The sequence below is a fragment of the Thalassophryne amazonica genome, chromosome 22 (assembly GCF_902500255.1).
Source record: "Thalassophryne amazonica chromosome 22, fThaAma1.1, whole genome shotgun sequence".
Lineage (NCBI taxonomy): Eukaryota > Metazoa > Chordata > Actinopteri > Batrachoidiformes > Batrachoididae > Thalassophryne > Thalassophryne amazonica.
Genome location: NC_047124.1, coordinates 14,394,051 through 14,417,176, shown reverse-complemented (window position 1 = coordinate 14,417,176; position 23,126 = coordinate 14,394,051). Strand labels below are relative to the sequence as shown.

The window sequence follows — 23,126 nt, the reverse complement described above, 5'->3', positions numbered from 1 at the left end:
GGAGGGAGTTGCATATTTTTTGTCCTGCAGTATTCTTTCAGTACTCACCCTTCAGACAGGGTGGACTTGACACTGCCAGTTCGTGTAACCTTTGACCCGTGGTGGCCCAGTGGCAAATCAATGGACTCAGAGCTGGTGTGCAGACTGGTCATGCTTTGGCAGCTCAGTGTGTCCTTGCTGCCAGCTGAGGAGCTGCTAGCAGGCCAGGGCCGAGTGTTGGAGGGCAGAGAGAGGCCAGACGCGGGGCTGGAGGCCGGGGAGTCAGTGCACAAGTCTGGTGTTTTACCGTACAGTGGGCTGCTGCTACCGCTGTGGCCTCCAGCGCTGCCCAGGCTCCCCGTGCCGGACGAGGGCGAGTCCAGACTGGCCTGCCTCGCCAGGGTGCCGTGGGGGCTGCCCAGTATTGACGGGCACTTGCCAGAATCGGGCGTACCCGGAGAGCTGGCCTTGCTGCTGGCTTTGGTGCCAAACAATCTGGGGGTAGAGAGGTGGGTGCAGTCATTCAGAAATGCTCAAGAGGCAAGTGATGAGCATCTGCAAAATCCACAGTGTAAATGAAGGACTTCAATAATCTTTCGGAGCTGAGAAAGTGGATTAAAATGTGGCCTATTACACATGACATCGTAATAGTGTACTGCCAAGGAGCATCAAAAAACAAGTATGCAAGGAGTGGTGAAAAAGAACTGAAAACATCAAACTTTACCCGCAGTGCACATCCCAAAAAAATAGATCCCTAACAGCACAATTCCACCAGATGTTATCTTCAACTCTTGAGTAATGTGCATGGATGCATCTGTGTTCACAGCTTTGCCCGTTTCAACCCTGTGACTCTTAATAACCCAGCCTGTTAGGCCTCTCTGCCATGTTTGCCGCTCACATATGCTCAGACAGCCTGCTTCTCTCTTTGCATCTCTCTGTCTGTCATCTTAATCACATAAAGTATACTGGTGATTCTGTCTTGATTTAAAAAATAAAAAATCTTGAACACATGCAGATGAAGTGAGAGCTTGACACATCACATGAGATGGATGCTGGACCACGCCTGGTGAAAGCATGCTTCTACTGATGGGAAGAGACGTTTCTGTTTCCTGTCTGTTCTGATTGAGGCTGGTAAGCTGGATTTCCGTGACTGGCAAGAAAAGCTCACAGACCTTTGTTGTAAAGGTAAAGATATTTTTTCATCTGCAGTGGCTTATCATCTGCACCAGAGAACTATATTCTGTGTTTACATTGCACAAAGAAAATATTCACGCTTCATTTTTTCCACATTTTATGTTACAGCCTTATTCCAAAATGGATGAAATTCATTTTATTCCATCTAAATTTTACTCATAACATCAGTTTTTCTTTTTTAATTGTTTACAAATTTACTAAAAATAAAAACTAAGAAATCTCATGTATGGAAGTATTCACACCCTTTGCTCAATAGTTTATTTATGCACCTTTGGAAGCAATTACAGTCTCAAGTCTTCTTGAATATGATGCCACAAGCTTGGTGCACCTGTCTGTGGGCAGTTTTGTCCATTCCTCTTTGCAGCACCTCTCAAGCTCCATCAGGTTGGATGCGGAGTGTCGGTGCAGAGCCATTCCCAGATCTCTCCAGAGATGTTCAACTGGACTCAGGTCTGGGCTCTGGCTGGGCCACTCAAGGACATTCACAGAGTTGTCCTGAAGTCACTCCTTTAATATCTTGGCTGTGTGCATGGGGTCATTGGCCTGCTGTCACACTGTCACTCCAGTCTGAGGTCAAGTGCGCTCTGGAGCAGGTTTTCATCCCAGATGTCTCTGTATATTGTGGCATTCATCTTTCCCTCAATCCTGACTAGTCTCCCAGTTCCTACCGCTGAAAAACATCCCCACAGCATGATGCTGTCACCACCATGCTTCACTGTAGGGATGGTGCCTGGCTTCTTCTGAACATGAAGCCTGGCATTCACACCAAAGAGTTCAATCTTTGTCTCATCAGAACAGAGAATTTTGTTCCTTATGGTCTCAGAGTCTTTCAGGTGCCTTTTGGTAAACTCCAGGTGGGCTGCCATGTGCCTTTTACTAAGGAGTGGCTTCCATCTGGCCACTCTACCATACAGGTCTGATTGGTGGATTGCTGCAGAGATGGTTGTCCTTCTGGAAGGTTCTCCTCTTTCCACAGAGGAATGCTGGAGCTCTGACAGAGCGGCCATTGGGTTCTTGGTCACCTCCCTGACTAAGGTTTTTCTCCCCTGATTGCTCAGTTTTGACGGGCGGCCATCTCTAGGAAGAGCCCTGGTGGATCAGAACTTCTTCCATTTAGAGATTATCAATCAATCAATCAATTTTATTTATATAGCGCCAAATCACAACAAACAGTTGCCCCAAGGCGCTTTATATTGTTAGGCAAGGCCATACAATAATTACGTAAAAACCCCAACGGTCAAAACGACCCCCTGTGAGCAAGCACTTGGCGACAGTGGGAAGGAAAAACTCCCTTTTAACAGGAAGAAACCTCCAGCAGAACCAGGCTCAGGGAGGGGCAGTCTTCTGCTGGAACTGGTTGGGGCTGAGGGAGAGAACCACGAAAAAGACATGCTGTGGAGGGGAGCAGAGATCAATCACTAATGATTAAATGCAGAGTGGTGCATACAGAGCAAAAAGAGAAAGAAACACTCAGTGCATCATGGGAACCCCCCAGCAGTCTAAGTCTATAGCAGCATAACTAAGGGATGGTTCAGGGTCACCTGATCCAGCCCTAACTATAAGCTTTAGCAAAAAGGAAAGTTTTAAGCCTAATCTTAAAAGTAGAGAGGGTGTCTGTCTCCCTGATCTGAATTGGGAGCTTGTTCCACAGGAGAGGAGATTATGAGTTCAGTTCAGTGATGTGTCCTATCATTTGTATGCCGATGATCTGCTGCTGTACTGCTCTTTTAAGACAACTGAGCCACAGAAACTCTGCTCTCTCACAAATTGTTTGGCCAAAATTAAGGAATGGCTCACTGAGAACAGTCTGCAGTTAAATTCCAATAAGACTGAGACTCTGATTGCAGCACCAGATAGTGCTGTACCTGGAATTAAGCAGCATCTCGGTAGCCTAAGCTGTACGGTCAAAAGCAGCCTGCGTAACCTGGGTGTCATTTTGGATGGAGGAATGTCTTTGGAGCAGCACACAAATTACCTGGTTAAGAACTGTTTTTTCCAAATTCGGAACATCTCTAAGCTCCGTAAGATGGTGACTTTAAAAGAGCTTGAGATGATTGTTCATGCGTTCGTCTCATCGCGTTTGGATTATTGTAACAGTCTCTTCACCTGTCTGAATAAGAAGGAGTTGGCCCGCCTGCAAGTTGTGCAAAATTCTGCTGCCGCCTGCTTACCCGCAGGAGGGACCATATTACTCCTATTCTTAATACTTTGATTGGCTGCCTGTCTCCTACAGGATTCATTACAAAATCCTGGTATTGACTTTTAGAGCTCTGCATGGACAGGCACCGGAGTACATCAGGGACCTGATCCAGCCTTATGCTTCCTCCAGGAGCCTCAGGTCGTCCAATCAGAACCTGTTGATGGTTCCTCTGACCCGTTTTAAAACTCGCGGGGACAGATCTTTTAAAGCGGTGGCGCCTAGCCTCTGGAATGAGCTTCCCTGTGCCCTTCATTCTCTAGATTGTATAGATACTTTTAGAAGGCAACTAAAGACGCATTTCTTTAAGTTAGCTTTTTAGCCTAATATTGTATTTTATTGTTTTCGTATGTTATTTTTAGATTATTTTTGTATGCCATGTGCAGCGCTTTGTGACCCTGGTCTGTGAAAGGCGCTTTATAAATAAAGCTTACTTGCTTACTTACTTACTTAAGCTTATGAGACCACTGCACTGATTGGGACCTTCAAAGCAGCAGAAATGTTTTTGTACCATTACCAAGATTTGTACCTTGAGACAGTCCTGTCTCAGAGGTCTACAGGCAATTCCTTTGACTTCATGGTTGGTTTGTGCTCTGATGTGCACTGTCAACTGTGGGACCTTATATGTTAACAGGTGTGTGTCTTTCAAAATCATATCCAATCAACTGAATTTACTGCAGGTGGACTCTAATTAAGCTGTAGAAACAACTCAAGGTATGATCAGTTGAAACAGGATGCACCAGAGCTCCATTTTGAGCTTCATGGCAAAGGTATGTACATGTGATTTCTGAGTTTTTTTTTTTTTAATTTTTAATAAATTTACAAAAAAACAAAACAAAAAAAAACAAAAAACTTTTTCACATTCTCATTATGGGGTATTGTGTGTAGAAGCTTCAGGGGGAAAAAGGAATTTCATCCATTCTGAAATAAAGCTGTAACATAAAAATGTGGAAAAAGTACAGAGTACTTTCTGGATATAATGTAATGGCATTCCTTGGTTGTGGTTCCAAATAAACACTTATTTTTGTACTGGGTTATTCCACAGGCTCAAAGCCAATTTTAACTTAATTGGCACCACTTAAGGGGACTAACAACTCTTAAAATCCAACCAACACAAAATGTATGGTTTTAAAAAGGAATGGTATCAACCATCAGCACCAATACTTTGTTATCAAAGAATCCAATGACCGTCAACCTTGTATAACTATTACTTTGGAGACCACGCATTAACTAGGGCCAAAACTATTCCATTTATTAATCCTATTAGCTCCACCAATGATTGCATCAATTTTTACCAAACTGGAGTAACTTTACGTTTTGACACCTGTACAAACTAAAATTGATCGTTGTCACCATTTTTGCTGTTTTTACCCTCCTAACTACATAACATTTCATCATATATAGTCCAAACTATAACTTTTTGAAATGTTTATGATCAGATACATAATTTGTATACTTTTCAGTAATAGGAACAATTTTAAATGCTGACCCTGTGTAATTCTTCATTGAACCCTACCTGATTACAGCTGCCACCCTGGGATGGCCACCATGCAATTTTGTGTAGGCCATGGTACACTGAGGTTGGAATGTAAGTGTTGCTTAGTTCTCTTAAGTGGTACCGAAACCCTGCTTGGCCCATTTACTACGTGTCTTGTATTGACTGCACATATCCAAACATGGAACCTCATCACTAATTACAGCTTCCATTTTTACCATTTTTGTAATAAATTCTCCAGTCTGCAAAGCTATGTGGCACGGGGAGAACTAACGCTTAGCTTTCCTTGACTTTTAATAACAAATGGCCTAAAAAGTATAATGAAATGTTTGAGAAGCACATGTGGTGAGACGGACAGGATAGAAACAGCAAACTTGTTTTGTGTATCTGACCTGCGGAAGGTAGGTGAAGCGATATCTGGGTATTTGGAGCCAGGCTGCCTGAGTCCTGACTGGCCTGTCGAAGTGGAGGTAGGGCTGGACTTGGGAGAGGTGGACAGTGCACCTGCTGGGTCCTGATCAGACACTTTCTCTTTGTCGGTCTGGTTGACTGTGATGGGACTGGAGCGTTCCGAGCCCACTTTCCCAGACTCTCTGCGTTTCGTACCCGATGGAGCTGTTGCCCCTCCAGCTGACTTACTACTGACATTGGAGTCGATACTGCTGGAACTGGAGCGGTGCCCACTACGCCCTGCTGCTACTCCGCTGGAAGATTTAGCTGGTCTGGGTAGAGAACGGTACTGCAAAGATACTTTGGAGCCTCCACAACCAAGTAGGATGGCATCATCTTCAGGCTGCGAACCATCCAGGCTTGTCTTGCGTGCACCACTGATGCCTGTTCCTTTCCCTAAGGCAGCTGAGGATTTCGGGGTCTTCCCCAAGGTGGCTGAGCCACTTGCAAGTGTTGCGCCACTTGAAGTGATTAGCGTGCCAGTGGGGCCTGGAATCTTCTTGTAGCCAAAGGACCCTGTCGTGGGTGGGCGTGCAATACCAGAGGGGGGTTTCTTGCCTTCATCCCCGCTGCTCTTCCCAGCATCTGAAGGTGACCGCTGGATGGCAGCTGAACTCTTGGTAGGGGCCTTGCCCTTCTCGGAAGCCTTGGCGTCGTCAGTTTTTCCTGTCAATTTGTAGAAACAAATATTAGGACAAATATAAACTGCTCACCCTCAGCAGAATGTTTGGATCAGCTGAGTGCAACCTTCATTTGTTCTCATCCGCTGTAATGCCAGACAGCAGAAAAGTCAAATTAGTGTATTACAGCCACAAGTACATTCAACTCTGCTAAGCTGTATTGAAAACCAATTTTAGCACCAGCTGCTAAACTTGCTTTGTGGACTGACTACTTGACTACAAGAAAATGAAAAATTTCAAAGCGCAGGTGTCTGTGAAAAGAAAAGTACATTTTTAGGCAGACAAATTAAATACACCTGCAACGTGGTGACCTCCTGCTCTTTTTCAAAACATATAAACTGGCAGAACCTGCTGATAATTTATTGTGAATGAGCCAAACATCAATAATTCATTTCTCCGCCAGCCATATCTAATGAGTCTACCCCAGTATCTAACACAGCCTCTACTGCATCACGTTAAGTGTTGTTCCTACCGGAGGTTTTGAGGGTGGCAGAGGTAGTAGCTTTCGTCCTGGGTGGCGTGATGCCCACCTGGGCTGTCATGCCTCTCCTCCATGAACCTGTCTGGGACATTTGGGCCAGAGCAACAGCTTTCTGACCAATGTCCTCATACTGGCATTGGGGTTGGGAGGAAGAGGAGGATGAGGGAGTCTTCCAGCGAGAGGAGCTACTGCTGGGATCCATGCTTGCATCCAGCTCCTCCTCCACCTTCTTCAGGTCCTCGGCTCCTGCCCAGCTGCTGCTCACCTCCTGTTTAGCAGGCTTGGACCTGCTTCCTCTTTGAGACTGAGAGTTTTTGTGGAGAACATGAAAAACACGCAAAGAAGTTAATTATGGTAGTTTGTATAGTGCCTGGTGGCCTCTAAAAACAGAGGCAAGTTGCAGAGAAACAACTCTAATTCTTACACAGTGTTTTTTAAAACCCCTTGAATTAAAGCTGCAAGTCTGCACTTTCATTTTGCAGCCATTGCGGTGATGTGTAAAAGGCAAAATTACAAAAGTTGCATCACTGTCCAAATACTTACGGATCTCGCCATCGATGCAGGTGAAAACATGGAAAACAAAACGAAATAACCAAACTGTGGGTCCACATTCAGGCACAGAAGGTGGGTGCGATTGTGTATGTGTGAAGTCGTAGCTATGTTTGGAATTGCCAAAGTTCGAAGCTTCTCTTTTTGGACACGCACAAAACACACCCACACACACACTGCAGTAATAACACGCCTACCTCGACAGATGGACGGTCTCCCTAGCAACACCAAAGTCTCTTAAGAGTCCAGTCTGTTGAGTATTTCATGAGGGGCCAAAGATACTTGGCAGAAAATGGCGAAGTCTCACAGGAGTGTGCGCCGCGGCCTTTAGGCTCCTGCTGCTGTGATTTCACAGCTCAAACACAAACTGGCCTTATTACTTCAAAAACAACATGCCGAATTCAGAAAAAAAATTAAATCAGATATGGCTTTTTGAACCAGTTTTGTGGAGACTGCGTGTTGCATCAGTGTTCTGCTTTTCCAACGCAGTTTGTCTTATTTTTAAACAAAAAACACAATAGAGTGAACTGATGTCAGAAAAACTTTGTTAAATTACTCGAGTCAACATTATCAGCTCATGCAGCTACTGAACAAACAAAATATAAGTTTTTCTACACCTCCTACAGTTTTGACTTCTTTTTTTTTAATTGTTTAAGACAGCTAACTGATCATCTGCAGAGGAATGGTCTATTTGAAGAGTTTCAGTCAGGTTTTAGAATTCATCATAGTACAGAAACAGCATTAGTGAAGGTTACAAATGATCTTCTTATGGCCTCAGACAGTGGACTCATCTCTGTGCTTGTTCTGTTAGACCTCAGTGCTGCTTTTGATACTGTTGACCATAAAATTTTATTACAGAGATTAGAGCATGCCATAGGTATTAAAGGCACTGCGCTGCGGTGGTTTGAATCATATTTATCTAATAGATTACAATTTGTTCATGTAAATGGGGAATCTTCTTCACAGACTAAGGTTAATTATGGAGTTCCACAAGGTTCTGTGCTAGGACCAATTTTATTCACTTTATACATGCTTCCCTTAGGCAGTATTATTAGACGGCATTGCTTAAATTTTCATTGTTACGCAGATGATACCCAGCTTTATCTATCCATGAAGCCAGAGGACACACACCAATTAGCTAAACTGCAGGATTGTCTTACAGACATAAGGACATGGATGACCTCTAATTTCCTGCTTTTAAACTCAGATAAAACTGAAGTTATTGTACTTGGCCCCACAAATCTTAGAAACATGGTGTCTAACCAGATCCTTACTCTGGATGGCATTACCCTGACCTCTAGTAATACTGTGAGAAATCTTGGAGTCATTTTTGATCAGGATATGTCATTCAAAGCGCATATTAAACAAATATGTAAGACTGCTTTTTTGCATTTACGCAATATCTCTAAAGTTAGAAAGGTCTTGTCTCAGAGTGATGCTGAAAAACTAATTCATGCATTTATTTCCTCTAGGCTGGACTATTGTAATTCATTATTATCAGGTTGTCCTAAAAGTTCCCTGAAAAGCCTTCAGTTAATTCAAAATGCTGCAGCTAGAGTACTGACGGGGACTAGAAGGAGAGAGCATATCTCACCCATATTGGCCTCTCTTCATTGGCTTCCTGTTAATTCTAGAATAGAATTTAAAATTCTTCTTCTTACTTAGAAGGTTTTGAATAATCAGGTCCCATCTTATCTTAGGGACCTCATAGTACCATATCACCCCAATAGAGCACTTCGCTCTCAGACTGCAGGCTTACTTGTAGTTCCTAGGGTTTGTAAGAGTAGAATGGGAGGCAGAGCATTCAGCTTTCATGCTTCTCTCCTGTGGAACCAGCTCCCAATTCGGATCAGGGAGACAGACACCCTCTCTACTTTTAAGATTAGGCTTAAAACTTTCCTTTTTGCTAAAGCTTATAGTTAGGGCTGGATCAGGTGACCCTGAACCATCCCTTAGTTATGCTGCTATAGACTTAGACTGCTGGGGGGTTCCCATAATGCACTGAGTGTTTCTTTCTCTTTTTGCTCTGTATGCACCACTCTGCATTTAATCATTAGTGATTGATCTCTGCTCCCCTCCACAGCATGTCTTTTTCCTGGTTCTCTCCCTCAGCCCCAACCAGTCCCAGCAGAAGACTGCCCCTCCCTGAGCCTGGTTCTGCTGGAGGTTTCTTCCTGTTAAAAGGGAGTTTTTCCTTCCCACTGTCGCCAAGTGCTTGCTCACAGGGGGTCGTTTTGACCTTTGGGGTTTTTACGTAATTATTGTATGGCCTTGCCTTACAATATAAAGTGCCTTGGGGCAACTGTTTGTTGTGATTTGGCGCTATATAAATAAAACTGAATTGAATTGAAGACATCAAATTAAAGTAAAACAAGCTGACCGCGGGATGTAAAGGCAGCCGGTGCGCTAAGCCTACAAATGGAAGAAGCACAAAAATCTCCTGAGATGTCAGCAGAAGATTTTTCGATAACTGACCGGCTATATGAACCCTGTTTCTACCAAATATGTGGTTGCACAGTGCGACAATTACAATCAAATAAACAAACAAAAAAGTTGAATGTAAAATACCACCAAAATTCTGAAATACCACCCTGCAAACAGCATTAGAGCAGCTCGTTGTGCTTTCCTTCCTACCTGTGCTCCCTTGTTTTTTCGTGACGAGCTGACGGCGGAGTAGGTGGGCGTGTTCAGATCATCCGTGCTGAAGTTGTCCAGGGTGTCACTCAGGCCGCTGCTCACTGAGCTGCTGTCGTCCCAGCTACAGGAGAGGGACAAAGACGGATGAGACTGACAGAGAAAGCAGGCGAGTTCATTCCTGAGGAGCTGCTGATACGAGCAGCTATAGATGGAGACGAAGTATTAATGCCAGACTTTGCCAGTTTGCACTGGCATCAGTGTGTGTATGAATGGATGAATGTGAGGATCTGCAGCAGATGGGAAAAAAGCTCTACAGAAATGCGGCACATTTACCATTCTCACATCCAACCTGGAAACATGCAGACAGACTTGAACAGCTTTTATAACCACCTCATTTTCTCATCGTAACAAAATAGTCTGGAGTCACCACCATTATTCACTGTGCACCGTTTCCACACGGACATGTGCACATTACAGCATGGCAGAGAACTCACCCAGTGTGTTTTTCTCGTGTCAACAACACTTTCTGCTATCAGACACAATAAATCCCTCTGAATAATGATCTATACCTCTTTCTTAAACAATTATTATGTTTTTGCTCTGTCTCGCAAACCGCCGCATTAAGAATCAGCACCACAAATACAGCTGTGATTACTGCCAATCACACATGTGCCCGGGTTGCCATGCCAACATTCAATGCCTCATCTACAATCACTAATTTGCATGAAGAATGCGATCAAAAAATAACGATGAAAGACTGAATGGACTGCCATCATTGTCGTGGTGGCAGGCAAACGCCGTATTTATGCAACAGAAACTACTTTATCAACACACCTGAATGGATTTTTATCTGATGTGAATTATCAGTCTGCCTGATAGCAAACTTTCTCTGCATTTTCTTCTCTTAAATTAATAAGGAAAGGACTTTCAGAAGTTAATCACACTTTTTCAGGGAGTCAATTCAGACTCGTGATCTATAATTCATCATAGATGTGGATGGAACCTGCAGGCAGACAGAAAATAAGAGCTTAATGACTCATTTTAAAAGCCTCACAAAGAAGCATGAGGAGGAACAGCGGGTGAGCTGGTAGACGAACGGACAAGTAGCTATCCGGAGAAGATAATGGCCGTACTGATTTTCTGAACTTAAAAAATAAATAAAGAAAAGAAATCGATATCCATAAGACAAGTTATGCTAAATGTGCACACACATGCCATTTATCAGCTGTAAGTATCTTTTAACAAGTATTTAGGGAATAATAAATAATTCTCAACATGAACAAAGGTTTTAAATGAAAACACATCCACCATGAAAATACATTGCAATTAATAACACAAATGAAACCTAAACACATGTTGTTAAAATTAGGGCAGAATGCACTCGGAGTGCGCGTACCTCCGCCAAGGCCACATACTGCTTAAAGCTTCTTCTAGTTCCTGCATTCAAAATATATTCCAAATCAAATTCAAAATAAAACCCATTTCTTTAAGGGACATTATCCATTTATTGACCAAATTTCACCAACACCCTCTCCCAACTTTGTGTGTTAAAATATTGCTGTGTGCCAAACATCCTTCTGGATCTCAAATACATTCCATTCTGGAACGTTATCTATCTGCTCACCAAATTTCCTTGAAGTTTCTTTATTGCTCTTTGAGCTATCTTGCTAACAATCAAACAGACAAACGCTGGTGAAAACATGACCACCTTGACAGAGATAATTACTCAACAGCCAAGGTCCGAGCTCTCCAGATCCAATCTGAGGTCTCATTATTGTGGCCAGTCCGGGCTTTTTACGAGGTGCCACATCAGATTCCAAATATCAGCAAATTCAAGTTAGCTCACTGTGATACATGTTGCATTTTGTTTATTGTAATGTAGAAGGCAATTACTGACATGCCACATATTTAAATACGCGTGCAACAATTTAATGGATGACTACGACCCTAAGCCTGTACAACATTCTTTAAAAAAAAAAAAGCAAAATTTTTTAGAAATACCAACTGGTATTCACAATGGCAGATAATGATGGACTTTGATTGGAGTCATCCAAACAAATCTTTAAAAAAAAAATCTTCAGGACTTGATTGGAGAAAACACAGCTGAGGACTACAAAGGGACCGCAGGGGTGTTCGCAGGCCCCATACTTTGGAACAAGCTCTAATTAGCCCATCCAACCCAATTCAAGCCATACATTAATTTCTAAATATCAAGACCTGGTCCAAAAAGTAACCCGTGGTGAGTGGGATCGGGTCCAAAATGGCCCACAGCTAAACATACTTGATTTAAAATGCAGCAAACCAGAACAGGAGCAGAATGATGAACACGTGGTGACAGATGCTCATTAATAAGCATCAATTATAAGTGCAGCAATAAGTCAGATGTTACACTGACCGGAACTCATAATTAACATCAGTTTCACCAAATATTGTTGAGATGGAACACAGGCTCACAGGCAAAAAAAAAAAAAAAAAAAAGACAATAATTTATCCGATCTCCTCTGAAACAGAGTGACAGGTTCTTAGAAATGATAAGAAAAAATATGTGGAAATGGCAAACGGAGGGAAAATATTCTTCGCTCCACGTTGTCATTTGCTATGAGAGAGAGAGAGAGAGAGAGAGAGAGAGAGAGAGAGAGGGTGCTGAGTTTGTAACCCATGCAGTTCATGAAATGCGTCATGTTGACTTGCATTGCTTTTTGCTGTTCTTAGTTTTGCTGTTCGTTCTTTAAACCTGCACTCGCTGCTGTTCATGCACAGTTTGAACCCTCTGAGTCAATTAAACACGCACGAACGTATGCACACACACACACACACACACACCTTAAATCCAGCTGTGGCTAGACTGAGACGGACTGAAATTTGTAACCAGTCTGAAGACCTCAAGGAGACGGTTGTTTCTTCTTCTTTGTCTTTTGGCTGTTCCTGTTAGGGGTCGCCACAGCAGATCAATCGTTTCCATCTCACCCTGTCCTCTGTATCTTCCTCTGTCACACCAACCACCTGCATGTCGTCTCTCAGCACATCCATGAACCTCCTCTTTGGTCTCCCTCTTCTCCTCCTGCCTGGTGGCTCCATCCTCAGCATCCTTCTCCCTATATACCCTGGGTCCCTCCTCTGCACATGTCCAAACCATCTCAATCTCACCTCTCTGACTTTGTCTCCAAACCGTCCCACCTGAGCTGTCCCTCTGATATGTTCATTCCTAATCTTGTCCATTCTTGTCACTCCCAAAGAGAATCTCAACATCTTCAGCTCTGCCACCTCCAGCTCTGCCTCCTGTCTTTTTGTTAGTGCCACTGTCTCTAAACCATACAACATAGCTGGTCTCACTACTGTTTTGTAAACTTTCCCCTTCACTCTTGCTGATATTCTTCGGTCACAAATCACTCCTGCCACCTTTCTCCACCCACTCCACCCTGCCTGCACTCTCTTCTTCACCTCTCTACCACACTCTCCACTACTTTCAACAGTTGACCCCAAATATTTAAACTCATCTACTTTCACCACTTCTACTCCTTGTAACTGCACTATTCCACTGGGCTCCCTCTCATTCACACACATGTACTCAGTCTTGCTTCTACTGACTTTCATTTCCTGTTAATAAATGCACACTTAGACTATGACGACGCCCGCATTTAATGATACACAATAAGGCATGCCACGCTTCACAAAACATTGGTTTCTAGGCCTTATCTGGCCCCAGGGACACCAGATTGAGATGCTTGATCTACTGAATACTCATCTATCCCTGTAACAGATGTGCAGTGAGGGTGCAGCAGGGGAAAAAAACTTCCCTGCCCAGTTGCCCACTGGTGCGGTGAACAAATCGATTTGCCGTTCTGATATTTAGATTGAGTGAGATGGAGCAGCATCTTTCTTCAACAGTCATGTGGCCACTTTCATACATGCTCATGTGCTGAGTGTTAGAAATGGATTTCCACATGCTAAAAAAATGTGCGAATCACCCTCCGGTATGAATTCTACTCCAGAAAATACAGCATGTAGAATTTAAGGCATCTTGGTTGTCAGCATTTCTTCTACCTACTTTTGTTGACAATGTGAATAGCACTAAAATCAGGTAATTGGCTTTTTTTTTTTTTTTTAAACATGATCACCAATTTCTCATTTTGCTGCACTTAATCTCCGGCTTTTGTACATCTGATATCAAACACATCAAAGCAGTTCTTTGCTGTTCTGTTGTTCTGCGTTGTTCTCCACCAAAGTCTGCAGAAATTATCGTTTGAGTTTGCTCTTATCTAGATTTAAGCCTCTCCTTGGCAATGCTATTTCTTTGATTATAACTGTGTGCATCACCTCTCATTTCCCAGAAGGTAATGTGTGTCAGTGTTAAATGGACAGATACTCGCCCGGGCGGGGCCTTCATGTGTCGGTGCTGACAGGTCACCTTGACAATCTGGTGTAAAATTACCCGTCTGTCCACTGATGCTTGTCAAACCCTCAAACAGCAACAGGGGAGTTGCAGCACAGTCAGTTTACCCACCGCTTCCTTTGCCACCAGCCTTCAATGCATGACAGGTGATATGGCCAGACGGAGCCAAATTGAAGGCTATCTACAAAACAGACCACTCCGAAGTGACATGGTATCACTCAAAAAAAAAAAAAAGAAGGTGGTTTTCTCCTAAAGATATCCAGACAGCTCAGTCTCTGCATGTAATTATTTGGCAAAGAATTGTGGTTCTGAGAGCGGACGCATCAAATTGTCAAGGAGACGTGCTTTAAAGATGAAATGCGGTAGAGATCAAAGTCACAGATGGTCCTTTAGGAGCGCTGATTACTCCTCAAATGTCTCTGAAAGTGAGAAAAGCCCAGTTTTTCTAAATCACTATCAATTTTCGCTAAACTGAGATAAATTGATTTTGACAACATCAAATCTCTCACATTTACTTCGATAATACAAAAATGGTGAAATATCAGTGAGGGTGGGTAGTAATAGAGCCCAGCATAAAAAAAATGTGTGAAGTAGAAGCAGATGGATGTGAAGGAGCTCATTGACTTCCATTTCTTATCCAAACATGTGAATAATTCTGCTCCGTTTCCCCGGCTGGATCACATCATTCATTCCTCCGGAGGAAGACTCTCTAATACAATAATGACTTTCTAGAGAAAAGAGAAAATGACTAAACTTGAGCTAATGTAATTAAGATGTTTTTTTTTTAAATGTAATTAACGTCATTAGTCACACTGGGTGGGTTTTAGTTCTGCTGCACCTGTGCTCTGCTCTGTAAATGTAATTCCTGAAAGACTCCTTTGTCCCTCAGGCCACCAGACCGGACTGTACAACTCCTGTACAACTCGGGGGGAGGAGTAACAGGAAGACAGTGGACGGGAAGGAGAGGAACAGTAGTAGCCAGTAAACCAGTAGCGAGCAGTATTTGTGGTATTTATATTTGTGTATTTATATTTGTAAAAATTTTTTTACCTTCACTTTTGATACTCTGTGTGCTTCTTACCCTGTGTGCTGCTATACAATACTGCTAAGGCCTCAATTTCCCTGAGGGAGTCTTCCCAAGGGATTAGTAAAGTTCTATCTAATGTAATCTAAAAAAAACAAACAAACAAAAAACAAAACAAAACATGAACTTAAATTTTTCACTCTGAATTAAAAGCAAAAATTCAACTGGCAATAATACATTTTCATATAAAGTAATATCTGCTGGATTTATAACACCATTTACAAGTGTGCCTGCATGATGCATTACTATGTTTGTTAGCAAGATGCCTCCAAACCATCACAAGACTCCAAGAGCACTCGGAGAACACATACCTCCTCAACAGCCACTGAGCGGGGAAGCAGGAAGGATTAAAGATGGGTTTCTACAACCCCTGGCAAAAATTATGGAATCACCGGCCTCGGAGGATGTTCATTCAGTTGTTTAATTTTGTAGAAAAAAAGCAGATCACAGACATGACACAAAACTAAAGTCATTTCAAATGGCAACTTTCTGGCTTTAAGAAACACTATAAGAAATCAGGAAAAAAAAATTGTGGCAGTCAGTAACGGTTACTTTTTTAGACCAAGCAGAGGGAAAAAAAATATGGAATCACTCAATTCTGAGGAAAAAAATATGGAATCATGAAAAACAAAAGACCGCTCCAACACATCACTAGTATTTTGTTGCACCACCTCTGGCTTTTATAACAGCTTGCAGTCTCTGAGGCATGGACTTAATGAGTGACAAACAGTACTCTTCATCAATCTGGCTCCAACTTTCTATGATTGCTGTTGCCAGATCAGCTTTGCAGGTTGGAGCCTTGTCATGGACCATTTTCTTCTACTTCCACCAAAGATTTTCAATTGGATTAAGATCTGGACTATTTGCAGGCCATGACATTGACCCTGTGTGTCTTTTTGCAAGGAATGTTTTCACAGTTTTTGCTCTATGGCAAGATGCATTATCATCTTGAAAAATGATTTCATCATCCCCAAACATCCTTTCAATTGATGGGATAAGAAAAGTGTCCAAAATATCAACATAAACTTGTGCATTTATTGATGATGTAATGACAGCCATCTCCCCAGTGCCTTTACCTGACATGCAGACCCATATCATCAATGACTGTGGAAATTTACATGTTCTCTTCAGGCAGTCATCTTTATAAATCTCATTGGAACGGCACCAAACAAAAGTTCCAGCATCATCACCTTGCCCAATGCAGATTCGAGATTCATCACTGAATATGACTTTCATCCAGTCATCCACAGTCCACGATTGCTTTTCCTTAGCAAGGTGTTAATGATGGCTTTCATTTAGCTTTTCTGTATGTAAATCCCATTTCCTTTAGGCGGTTTCTTACAGTTCGGTCACAGACGTTGATTCCAGTTTCCTCCCATTCATTCCTCATTTGTTTTGTTGTGCATTTTCGATTTTTGAGACATACTGCTTTAAGTTTTCTGTCTTGACGCTTTGATGTCTTCCTTGGTCTACCAGTATGTTTGCCTTTAACAACCTTCCCATGTTGTTTGTATTTGGTCCAGAGTTTAGACACAGCTGACTGTGAACAACCAACATCTTTAGCAACATTGCGTGATGATTTACCCTCTTTTAAGAGTTTGATAATCCTCTCCTTTGTTTCAACTGACATCTCTCGTGTTGGAGCCATGACTCATGTCAGTCCACTTGGTGCAACAGCTCTCCAAGGTGTGATCACTTCTTTTTAGATGCAAACTAACAAGCAGATCTGATTTGATGCAGGTGTTAGTTTTGGGGATGAACATTTACAGGGTGATTCCATAATTTATTCCTCAGAATTGAGTGAGTCCATATTTTTTTTCCCTCTGCTTGGTCTAAAAAAGTAACTGTTACTGACTGCCACAATTTTTTTTCTTGATTTCTTATAGTGTTTCTTAAAGCCAGAAAGTTGCCATTTGAAATGATTTTAGTTTTGTGTCATGTCTGTGATCTGCTTTTTTTCTACAAAATTAAACAACTGAATGAACATCCTCCGAGGCTGGTGATTCCATAATTTTTGCCAGGGGTTGTAGGTCTTTATCTTATGGCTACAACCAGCCCATGACTAAGTAAGTAACTTAATTCAGCCTCTTTGTGTCCAGCACCAGATTTTATATTGATATTTCCCACGACGCTAATAGCACTACATGCTATATCAGGAGACACGCCCCAAATCCACCTGTACAGATCGAGCAAAACAACAAAAAGTGTCATCACAAAAGAAACTGAGTAAATTAAAAAGAAGAAAACCATAAGAGAATTCGACCACCAAAGTTTGCTCAACTCTGACTTGATCCAAAGACCAATGAGCCACAAAATTTCATTGTAATAAACAATTCAAGCACGAAACCAAGTATGTCAACATGAACCAGGTTAGTGTTTTTTCTTTAATACAGGCTGTCGGTAGTCAAATGCCCCATGTCAAGGTGATGTGTCTAGTATTACTAGCATTACTGACCAAGTCCAGAAGTCTGTTTGTGACTGTGCTACTGTTAGCAAATTTGGGATCGAGTTTCTGTGAGTGTGTAGATGTCATTACACATTTACACAAAAAGTGGTGATTGAAAAATTCTCAGACAGACTAAATAGTATAATTTCATATTATGATTAACATATTTTGTGGATTCTTCCTTTGGACTTTTTTTCACATGCACAGTTGCTTGTTTTATGCAACACATGCAACGCCAACTGAGGACTTATTATGCAGTAGTGACTTATCTTACTTGGCAGCTTTGGCTCCTCCGCTCAGAGTCGCAGGCTTTGAAATGGACGTCACCTCATGTCCTCTGAGGGACTGCATCCTGAAAAATGGTACAGTCGAACTCAATAACCCCTTGGAGCTGGCGGGTGAGTTGGACTTTTGTGTCATAACTTCTTAAATTAACAATGAGCAACGATGTAGAGTGCAACTCCGGAGAGTCCACTGTGGAAGATATTGGCTTCGCTCCCAAGTTTCATAAGTGAGGCAATGAAATGGGCAGATGGTGAGAAACAAGTCATAGTTTGCAGCACTGTATTTCCCCTGTGACGATTCTTGCAGTTACATAGACACAGTTTATACCGTAATGCCCTACATAGTGTCATCTGTTGTCTCAGGTAAGGAACTGCTGGATAATTTGAATTATAAATAGTGTTGACCTGTTTTTATCTAAATTTATGTATCCGTGGGGAACATTTCAGCCACTCATACACACAAAACCTCTCTTGCGTTTTGCTGCTACGTTGCCATATAGCAAGGCATGAAGACCAGCGCACAGGTTAACTTGCTGCTGTCACTTCAACTGTCAGCAAACAAGTACAGAATGTGACACTCTACCATGCTAATGTTTCTGCAGATCCGATTGCACTTTCTGTGGTTTGCCCACTGTAGGGAAGAAGTGTGCAGTGCTGTGGCTCCACTCAACCATGCCAATGTTGCTTCATGAAATATTCAGCAGTCTTGGTCTTGCACTTCGGCCCAGAGGAGGAAATGCTATTAGTGGCATGAACAAAGGGGTAACACTAGTGATTACATGATCTTATGGAGATAAATAGTAGTCGGACAAATTAATATTTAGGGCAAACGGTATGTAAAAAAAAAAAAAAAAAAAAAGCTGTTTCCTGGATATTGTCACATGTTGCACACTGCAGGATATCACCCGTGTCAGACACTCACTAGACATACCGTGTTTGGTTTAGGTGAGGGGTGGTGCCTGGGCAGACCGTGCAAGACAGAGTTGCCAATTTAGCGCTAGATTTATCGAGTTTTGACCTTCCCTAGTTACTAAAAATCCTATGTTACGACTAGCAACAAATCTGGTGAGTTTTATTTCACATGAACCAGTGAGTATGTAAATGGTTAATTAATTTAATTAATTTTCTAACCCCATTATTCCACTCAAGGGTTACGGGGTGGGGGGGCACACACATTCACACTCTCACGTACACCTATGGTCGGTCAATTTAGAGTCACCATTCAACCCTTACAAGGAGAGATTTCCAAATCTCATTTTCTCTCCAGTTCGACATTTTTATTGGTAACCCTTTTTCTTCTTCTTCACTTTTATTTGTTTGTATTCCTCTGGGTTTGCCGTAGTTGCATGACAGAAATGTCATCATCGTCACTCACAGACTCAATCGTCCAGCCACTGTCGGCTCTTTTCTAACTCCAGCCTATAAGAAGAGGGTATGGATCCAAGCACAATCAACTGTGAGGCGATGAGGAAGCCACTGGCAACAACTCCATCGCCATTCCTGCAATGCCCTTTGATGATCACAATAGAAAACTGAAAGAACTGTCAGCAGTCTGTTGTGCACGGCTCCTGTGGAGGACATCTCACAGACTGGGACAGTAATCTGCATTATTCAGACATGGATTCAATGACGTTCCACAGAGTTCATTTGATGATTCAGAGAATTGTGTTGTCACATAACGTTCCTCTGGATGTCTTGATAAGTTCAGGGTGGCAGTGGTTGTTTGAAAGAGACTAAAGATGATGGTGCTACTGCTTATATAAGAAGACAGACTCAAAAAGAAAGTTAAGTGGCTCGCTGAACAGAAATAATAACAAGCAGACCCACCAATCTGTTTCGCTCATGTAATGAGAAACAGCTAAACAAAAAACCCCCAGAGCAACAGAAATTGTATTTTTTCATTTGGTTGAAATGCAACACTCCGGAAAGGATTCAACGGCTGCTTGACTGACAGGAATCAGGACTGTAAACACAAAGACAAACAAATGTTTATGTAAATAAAGTCTCATTTACAAGAGTAATACTGGCTGCCAACTCATGGAAATGCACAGATTCATTTAAGTTCTACAGTATTTCTTTACAGTCATGTTTACTGATACAACTGGTTCATAAATGGGGACTCATTTTAACTATTTAAAAAAAAAAAATAGTAACAAGATGCATTCCCAGAATGGTACACAAGATGGTTTGTATTTGGGGGTGGGTCTGTGTGTGTGTGTGTGTGTGGGGGGGGGGGGGGGGGGGGGGTTATTTAGTAGGATTGTAACACTATTTAGACTGGAACAGTTTTTAAGTTATGGATCGGATCTTTTTTTTGGATCACAAAAAAATAGCACTCTTCTTACCATTTTTAGAAATAAGTTAAAGAACAATGATAACCTTTCTCCAGAGTCTTGAATAAAACAAGGTGACAAATGTTGAAAAAATATTTTTAAATTAAAATTGTTAAATGTTGTATTGAAATGCGATATTTATGTTACCAGTGAATAAAACAGTATTCTTTGTTAAATCATAAAAAGAAAGAAAGAAAGAAAGAAAGAAAGAAAGAAAGAAAGAAAGAAAGAAAGAAATGCAGATCTCAATTTCTAACTTTCAATTCTTTTTCAATATCAATAACTATTTATATAGCACTTTCAGGCTAAATACATTTATCCTCTCAAGCAGACATGCTGCTCATCAAAAGATAGAAAAAGTTATTTGTTTCCAGAGCATAGTGGATTCTCAGCTATCTGGTACCTTCCACAATCAGCTCAGTGGGCTCATTAACAGCACAGGCAAAAAGCAGCAAACTTTTCATCAACTTCTGATATTTCTGAGTGATTCTTTCTGTGCTTGGACCCAGACATGTGTAGAGCCTGCACCAGACAGACTTGACAAGCACAAACTGAGACTCCAGACCATATCAGCAGCTTATATAGATTCTAAGCTTTTAGCTTGTTCCATTTATGTGAACATGTAACTGCATTTTCCCAGTGCACACTTTCAATTAACTGTAACTCTGCATTGAGGTTTATGGTGTTATTACTTAAAAAGTCACTATGACAATAAAACTACTTTTGACACTATGAAACTTTTCAATTAACCTGTGCATGTCGAACTGTAGGGGGCAGTCTGTGGTCCATTACACCACTATTATGTAGTGGAAGTACAACATAATCTCTGCTTAATGTGAAAATATACCTTTAAAGGTGTTTAGACTCCTGAAAGTTGGTCTGTGTTCTTTTTGATGTTGTTCACTTCACAGACTGATGTGTTGTTAACTCTGAGTATTACAGCCTAAATCAAAAGAGGAAATTGTATGCAGGTTTATTTCAAATCAAATCAAATCAATTTTATTTATATCGCATGAAATCACAACAAACAGCTGCCCCAAGGCGCTTTATATTGTAAGGCAAGGCCATACAATAATTACGGAAAAACCCCAACGGTCAAAACGACCCCCTGTGAGCAAGCACTTGGCAACAGTGGGAAGGAAAAACTCCCTTTTAACAGGAAGAAACCTCTAGCAGAACCAGGCTCAGGGAGGGGCAGTCTTCTGCTGGGACTGGTTGGGGCTGAGGGAGAGAACCAGGAAAAAGACATGCTGTGGAGGGGAGCAGAGATCAGTCACTAATGATTAAATGCAGAGTGGTGCATACAGAGCAAAAAGAGAAAGAAACACTCAGTGCATCATGGGAACCCCCCAGCAGTCTAAGTCTATAGCAGCATAACTAAGGGATGGTTCAGGGTCACCTGATCCAGCCCTAACTATAAGCTTTAGCAAAAAGGAAAGTTTTAAGCCTAATCTTAAAGTAGAGAGGGTGTCTGTCTCCCTGATCTGAATTGGGAGCTGGTTCCAGAGGATAGGAGCCTGAAAGCTGAAGGCTCTGCCTCCCATTCTACTCTTACAAACCCTAGGAACTACAAGTAAGCCTGCAGTCTGAGAGCGAAGCGTTCTATTGGGGTGATATGGTACTATGAGGTCCCTAAGATAAGATGGGACCTGATTATTCAAAACCTTATAAGTAAGAAGAAGAATTTTAAATTCTATTCTAGAATTAACAGGAAGCCAATGAATAGAGGCCAATATGGGTGAGATATGCTCTCTCCTTCTAGTCCCTGTCAGTACTCTAGCTGCAGCATTTTGAATTAACTGAAGGCTTTTCAGGGAACTTTTAGGACAACCTGATAATAATGAATTATGATAGTCCAGCCTAGAGGAAATAAATGCATGAATTAGTTTTTCAGCATAATTTCAGTTAATTTAGTTGTTGTTATAGTATTAGTATTATGATATTACTACAAACAGCAACCTGAGATTACTTCCAGTAAACTATGCAACCTTGATGTGCAAATATTGTATCGTCACTGCCAGGAAAGGAGGAGAAGAGCACAAAAAATGTCAGCCGAGCTCAGTGACCTGTTCTGCAAACTGTGTGACACGCCCACAGAGTCTGTCGGTGGGAAACAGTTGCAGCCTCCAGGGGGCGTGGCAACCACCAGCTCCTTTCTTAGAGACCCATAAGTGGTTTTTAATGCGATGCACCACGTCAGTATCAATGCTTTACTTTTGGCTCAAAAATTTAATATAAAACTTGTGTAATCTGACCCCTTTAAAGGTACTGTCAAAGTACCTCATTAAATATCTGCAAGATCTGAAGCCACAGCAAACAGCAGACAATCTGATGTTTGATTTTTTAAATAATAAACCTATTTGCATTAACTGAGGAGTTACTGACAAAAAAACTCTCTCATATTGTGAAAATTTCAGGTAATAAAAACCCTATTAAATTTTCATAGTTTCTTCATCTTAGAACAACCAGTGTTTCCACCAAACAAAAACCAGTTCTGCTGAGTGACAGATTAAAAAATGAAGGTAAACATCAGAAAACATGGATTGTGTCCAGATTAGATATAGGCCTGAAGTCTACATTCTACAATAGATTTGTAATTTTTTTCTTCTGATGGTTGATGCTTTCTTGCAGTCTGCAAATGTGCCGTCACACAAGCACAACTAGTGAACTTGCTTTTCCTTTTCCACTCTGATTAAGTGCACAAAGACTAAACTCCAAACTCTGAAGTCACCGCATTCAGACGAAACAAAGCCGCATCAATCAGCTGTTCACAGGTGTTTCTGTAGCTCTGCTTCCAACTCACCTCTTGTGGGACGAACGCCGCCTCTCGTCTTGTCACTAAAGTGTTTTGCTGCTTTCCTACCGCGCCGACTACCACAGGAGACAAAGCCCAACCTGGCACAGAAGCTCGCTGTGAAACGATT

General features: G+C 41.8%; 1 protein-coding gene across 5 annotated transcripts in view; it reads right to left on the bottom strand.

The window, feature by feature from the left end:
• The window catches only part of nav3 (neuron navigator 3), a 442,110-nt gene that overhangs the window by 50,967 nt on the left and 368,017 nt on the right, over positions 1 to 23,126 (bottom strand). For 4 of the 5 annotated variants that reach the window (XM_034162968.1, XM_034162969.1, XM_034162970.1 and 1 more), the window contains exons 13-16: positions 9,660 to 9,783; positions 6,468 to 6,780; positions 5,258 to 5,981; positions 49 to 474 (exon numbers count right to left, since the gene is read on the bottom strand). In XM_034162968.1, coding sequence (XP_034018859.1) covers positions 49 to 474; positions 5,258 to 5,981; positions 6,468 to 6,780; positions 9,660 to 9,783 — 1,587 coding nt within the window. The remainder of the gene's footprint in view (positions 1 to 48; positions 475 to 5,257; positions 5,982 to 6,467; positions 6,781 to 9,659; positions 9,784 to 23,126) is intronic. The other variant, XM_034162972.1, reaches the window with a different exon arrangement.